The sequence below is a fragment of the Chiloscyllium plagiosum genome, chromosome 50 (assembly GCF_004010195.1).
Source record: "Chiloscyllium plagiosum isolate BGI_BamShark_2017 chromosome 50, ASM401019v2, whole genome shotgun sequence".
Classification (NCBI taxonomy): domain Eukaryota; kingdom Metazoa; phylum Chordata; class Chondrichthyes; order Orectolobiformes; family Hemiscylliidae; genus Chiloscyllium; species Chiloscyllium plagiosum.
In genome coordinates, this window is record NC_057759.1 from 1,976,705 (window position 1) to 1,983,029 (window position 6,325).

Genomic DNA, 6,325 nt, shown 5'->3' on the forward strand with positions numbered 1-6,325 from the left:
CAGCTCTAGGGCGGGCTCTCCATTCCCTTAAATAGGCAGCACCGCAGCATCCTCAGCATTGACAGTAGTAACCTGTGTGTGTTACAGCGAGTAGAAGAGAATGGCCAGGACCAAGCAGACAGCGCGCAAATCCACCGGAGGGAAAGCTCCCCGCAAGCAGCTGGCGACCAAAGCGGCCCGCAAGAGCGCTCCGGCCACGGGCCCCGCACGGTGGCTCTGCGGGAGATCCGCCGCTACCAGAGATCCACCGAGCTGCTGATCCGCAAACTGCCCTTCCAGCGCCTGGTGCGAGAGATCGCTCAGGACTTCAAGACCGACCTGCGCTTCCAGAGCTCGGCGGTGATGGCCCTGCAGGAGGCCAGCGAGGCTTACCTGGTGGGACTGTTTGAGGACACCAACCTGTGTGCCATCCACGCCAAGCGGGTCACCATCATGCCCAAAGACATCCAGCTGGCCCGCCGGATCCGCGGGGAGCGCGCTTAAACGGAGCATAGCCGGCCCTGCACATTCACCCCGAGAGAGAGAGAAAAACACAACGGCTCTTTTCAGAGCCACTAAACCATCCAGAGGGAGCGGGAACCGATGGGTTGTATTAATATTGTAGTTATAAAACAAGGAAGTAAATACGCAATGAGTTATAAGCGACATTGTCATGGGCAGTGAAGTCATATTTAATGAGATCTCCCGTGTTCGCAGAATTTATGACAGATTGTGAAATATAATTTTAACATCACATTGTGGCATTAGATTATAAATTCCCGCGAATCTCCCTCTCTGTCTAGGTATTCATATGGCTTGTCGTTGGGGGATGGCAAAGATTTGGTGCCAAGAGATCGAATTGTTACTTGCGGACATTAGTGTCGTATTTTAGGAAGTGCACATGAGCTGAGTAAAGCATTAATGGGGAGTCAGTTAAACAAGAAAGTCACAGACGGCAGTCCAGTTCCAACTACTGAGATCTCCGGTGATCGCAGATTTTGTTATAATAGATACCAGAATTTAACTAATGGAGGTGGGATAGGATTGGCGCCTAAAGATCAACGGCTCATTTTTAAATTTGAAAAGCCCACTAATGTGTAGAAAAGAAGTTTTACAGAGGAGAATGCGTAGGTACTTATGCGTTGATTTGTGTATCGATTACAGAAGTGTAGTTTATACAATCTAACTTTACCCTCTTTCCTCCTTTACAGCTGAAAAAAAATCACCCACGGGTACTTAATATGCTCTCTCTCTGGGGGGCAGAGAAGAAAGCCAGTCTATGAACACACTAGTGAACAAAGCTCAGAGGGATAGGGGCCGCTCAGTAGTATTTGCTACATCGACTGTATGCTTATTTCACTGGGTATATTCAGCTCTTCCTGATACAGTTGAAGGGAATGTGAAACGAAAGTCAAACCCGATCGGGGACATTTCTCGTCCTGCAAGTACAAATTCACCATGTGGGTGTGTTTTGCCGAGGGGTGAGGGTATGAGTGTGTGTGTGCAAGTGTAAAGGAGTATACGCGTACGTCTGAGAGGGTGCAAGCCTGCGTGAGGGACAGTAGTGTGAGCGTATGAGAGATGGATCTCCGTGAGTGTCTGTGTACTTCGCTCAAAAGCTGTATGAATCCAAGTGAGATTCTGTAAATCCATTTTTTTTAGATTAGAGTCAGTCCGACCACAGACAGTCTCACACAGGGCACCTTGCACCTTTAAAGGCATTATCTAGGCCAACGTGACACCAGTTGTTCAGGTTCACTTGAGAATGTAACTTTTAGATGTTCTGCGATTTACATTTGCAAAAACTGAAACCAACATGATCATTCTAAAAGATTACAGATTAACCAACAATCCGGGTCTTTGTTAATATGATTTCAGTTACATCACACTCTAAACTTCTGCGAAAAATTGTCTTACGATCTTAGACTACAAACACGTGATGAAAGCTCCGAAAGCTAGTGCATAGAAATTAACCTGTTTGACTATAAGCTGGTGTTGCGTGATTGTAGTGTGAGCGTATGAGAGATGGATCTCCGTGAGTGTCTGTGTGTACTTCGCTCAAAAGCTGTAAGAATCCAAGTGAGATTCTGTAAATCCATTTTTTTTAGATTAGAGTCAGTCCGACCACAGACAGTCTCACACAGGGCAGCTTGCACCTTTAAAGGCATTATCTAGGCCAACGTGACACCAGTTGCTCAGGTTCACTTGAGAATGTGACTTTTACATGTTCTGCGATTTACATTTGCAAAAGCTGAAACCAACATGATCATTCTAAAAGATTAGAGATTAACCAACAATCAAGGTTTTTTTTAATATATGATTTCAGTTACATCACACTGTAAACTTTTGCGAAAAATTTGTTTTACGATCTAATATTCTACAAACGTTATGAAAGTTCCGAAAGCTACTGCAAACAGATTAACCTGTGGAGCTATAAGCTGGTGTTGCGTGATTTTTAACTTTATAAATCACAGTCCAACATCAGCATCTCAAAACCGCAAATATTCAATAACAAGGCGATAGTAATTGACAGAGCTCAGGTTCAAAGTTCTCTACATTAAAAGTAAAACAAATCCGGCAGAGATGACGGTATAGCTCCTTTCACAGATGCTGTGAGTGGCTCTGAAAAGAGCCTTTGGGTCGTCAGATTCAAGGATGGTCTCTTCACTTTTTAGCAGATCCAGCAGCGGCGGTTTTCTTGGGCAGCAGCACGGCCTGGATATTAGGCAGCACCCCGCCCTGAGCGATGGTCACCCCTCCCAGCAGCTTGTTGAGCTCCTCGTCGTTGCGCACGGCCAGCTGCAGGTGCCTGGGGATGATGCGGGTCTTCTTGTTGTCCCGGGCCGCGTTGCCGGCCAGCTCCAGGATTTCAGCCGTCAGATACTCCAGCACCGCAGCCAGATAGACCGGCGCTCCGGCACCCCCACGCTCAGCATAGTTACCCTTTCTCAGGAGCCTGTGAACACGGCCCACCGGGAACTGCAGGCCAGCCCGGGACGACCGAGACTTCGCCTTGGCGCGACCTTTCCCACCACCCTTTCCTCTTCCAGACATGGTCACAAGCACTTTCGCAGAGAATGCTACCCTACGCCTACATTGCGGCCTCTTATACCTTCGGGAAGAATGGTACGGCGGACATTTCTGATTGGTCCCATTGATCAGCACCTCCTAATGTTGTTTCAATTCCCAATCAGATATCTGCCTCATTCCCCAATCCGAGGAGGGCGGAAAGTACCGGCGCCCTCTTATACCTTCGGGAGGAATGGAGGGGCGGCCATTTCTAATTGGTCCCATTGTCCAGCCCCGCCTAATGTTGTTTCAATTCCCAATCAGATATCTGCCTCATTCCCCAATCCGGAGAGGGCACGGGGAGGAAGGCGGAAAGTACCGGCGCCAAATCATAAACCGCTTTCTTTTCAATTTGAAAATCCCGCCAATTTACAAACAAAGGAGTGTGTTTTATATTGAAAAATGAAGTACAAAATACGGAGGAAGTTTTTATAAAATACTCATATCTTAATTTACTTGTAGTTTACAAATGTATGCTTCACTCGATCTGTCTCTCCCTCATTTGTCGACCTGTATCCGCCCTTTTCTGATCTCAAGTTTCTTGAGATTTTCTAAACTTTAAGAAGCTGAAAAAAAACACGCCAAACACTTCAGTCCGCACTTGACTTCTCACTTCACATTTCAATAGCACCCGGCATGCTGATAAAGCAGCACACAACATTCTTCCGGCACAGTATCGATGGCGAACACGGTGTTTAGACGATATTTTAAAGATTCAGCAAAATCATCACATTTCAATCCGACAGCTATTTTGGCATTCTCTTTGTTCCTTTTGAAAGCCTCTCAACGACAGCAGAAAGTGCTTTGCTTTTTGCATTCTGAAAAATCGGAATAAACCCGCGCATTGCAAATATTTTTTTTTAAATCAGATGAAAATGCGTGAGAAGAAAGATGTGGACAAGTATGTATTGTCTGCCAAGTTAAAAATCACACAACACCAGGTCATAGTCCAACAAGCTAATTTGGAAGCACTAGCTTTCGGAGTGCTGCGGAGTGTTTGCAAGGTGTGAAATTAAGTATTAACATTCTACCAGGGATTTTAGCAACTTTAAACAACCAAGATGAAAATTGATTCACTGACGTTTAATCTGCCCACTCTCTACAGACAGGGAAGAGGCTGTTTATGCAATCTTCCCGCCACCGTACCTCATTAATTTGCAAAGCTTTTATATAAACAAATATAACACTAGGAGTACAATTATTTGGTGAAGAATCATATGTAAATTAAAACGAACATTCAGCTCTATCTGGGAAGTTGTGGGTGTTTTTTATATGGGCTGGAATTAACACTGAGTTTGCCACTTTTCTCAGTGGTTAGCATTGCTGCGTCACCGCGCCAGGGACCCTGGTTCGATTCTAGTTTCGGGCGACTGTATGTGTGGACTTTGCACATTCTCCCCGTGTCTGAGTGGGTTTCCTCCGGGTGCTCAGTTTTCCTCTCACAATTCAAAGACGTGCAGGGAGGTGATTTGGCCATGCTAACTGCCCATAATGTTCCGGGATGTGTCGGTTAGGTGCATTAATCAGGGGTAAATGCTGAATAATGGGGAATGGGTCTGTGTGGATTACTCTTCCGAGGGTCGGTGTGGACTTGTTGGGCCGAAGTGTCTAATTCTACACTGCAGGGATTCTAAGACTGAGTGTTTTCTAGGTTTGGGGTTGATGGAATTCGTTCTCAACTGCACGGAGTTGGAGAGAGATAAAAAAAGTTCCTATTTAAAACTTTTCTTGAGTCACGGGTTAAAAGTGTCTGTCTTGACTGTGGGATTAATATATTTCTGAGAACTTAATTGCTAACTGTGGGCCCAGAGGCCGATCTGTAACTGTGTGCTTTGCAAGTAACTACAGTGTATCAGAACCACGTTGCTGCAGTTTTTATTTAGGAGTATTGACCTTTCACGCAGGAATTTAGAGCATTTCTCCTCATACGAATGCCTGTTAACCAGCAACCGTTCGCATGCTATATATGTGCCACTTTAACTTTATATCTTAGACATTTGGCATGAATTGAACATCTGTCCATTGAGGCTCTGGTCCTCTGTGTAATAGTCAATTAGTGTTACTTCAGGACAGATTTAATTCTGTATCCATCAAACACTGGTGGAAGCGGTAAAACTTTACATCATGTGCCGGCCACTTGGAAATGTTCCTCCAATCTGTGTCTATCCATTTCTGGGAGATTTTTGTTTTGTCTATTTCACATTCTTTACATGTCAGTATGTTACTGGACAGTAACGCAAACCTTCTGATTTGTAACCTGTTGTTTTTTATTCTGTAGGTGTCAGTCATTAACATAAGAATGTGTCTCATTTAGTATCTACAATTTTGAGTGTGACCAAACACCATTTTAGACAGTCTCAAGTAGGACTCCCTCCCCTCTACAGCAAATCCTTACAATCACCTTCTGCGATTTGACAGGAAGTTTGTATTTATAACTGCAGCATTTGCAAGAGGCAATACCTTGTTCATTGCAGAAACTGGCAAGAACAATTTTATTGCTGATCTTACACTGTTTATGTCAGTTTCTCGCCAATGGATAGTTGTGTTTTATCCTAACAATTTAATGCTTTGCAACTGACTCCATATTTCATTCTGTAATTGCCAGTTTGTTGTTTCTAAACTTGTTTTTACTCAGTTTCTGTCAATCAATGGCATGTAAGAGAGCAAATATCTCAACATTTCTAACTTTCAGATGAAATGAGCTCCATCCCTCTTGTCACGGTGACTTGTAATTGAATCTGTCAGTATGTGATCTGTGAGCACACACAGTAAGTTAGAGATAAAGCTAAAGGTGAATGTTGCCTCCCATTTCTGTCATGCAATTGCAGAGTATACACTACAGTTATGAATTTATTTCAGGATTTTGTCAGTTTAAATGTCTCAAAGCAGAAGACAAAAAGAAAAATGAGGATTCTGTGACATTTTTATCTGCCTGTGTGTACTCAGCTCTGAGAATATGAGTGCTATCAAAATGTACCTGTCAGTTTTTTTTAAATGAATGAGAACATTGTTTTAAATCTATACCTGTCAGTTTCTGCAATGTGAATGTTTATGTGCAGTTTTCATTCTGTACCTTAGTTTCAACTACATGAATGAATGAGTGCATTTGAAAGTATCTGTACCTTTCAGTGTGTGCTGTGTGAATAAATGAGTGTACTTACAATATTTGTCTCTGTTTAACATGACACTTGCCAGAAACTGCAGGAGCTCTTTTTACTTCAAATCTCTGTTGCTCAACATGCAAAACATTTTATCATTTGCCATCCATGTCAGGGTA

General features: G+C 43.6%; 1 protein-coding gene and 1 pseudogene across 1 annotated transcript; one reads left to right on the forward strand and one right to left on the reverse strand.

Annotated features, from left to right (window-relative positions):
• The first annotated feature begins 79 nt into the window (after window positions 1-79).
• LOC122544490 overlaps window positions 80-6,325 on the forward strand; it is a 31,206-nt pseudogene continuing 24,960 nt past the window's right edge.
• On the reverse strand, window positions 2,481-3,038 carry LOC122544582 (histone H2A-like). The gene has a single exon (XM_043683899.1). The coding sequence runs from the start codon at window positions 3,031-3,033 to the stop codon at window positions 2,644-2,646; it is 390 nt and encodes a 129-aa protein (XP_043539834.1). The 5' UTR covers window positions 3,034-3,038; the 3' UTR covers window positions 2,481-2,643.

Bases quoted from the DNA above. Each gene is read 5' to 3' on its own strand.
- LOC122544582 (XM_043683899.1), bottom strand. From the start codon at position 3,033: ATGTCTGGAAGAGGAAAGGGTGGTGGGAAAGGTCGCGCCAAGGCGAAG.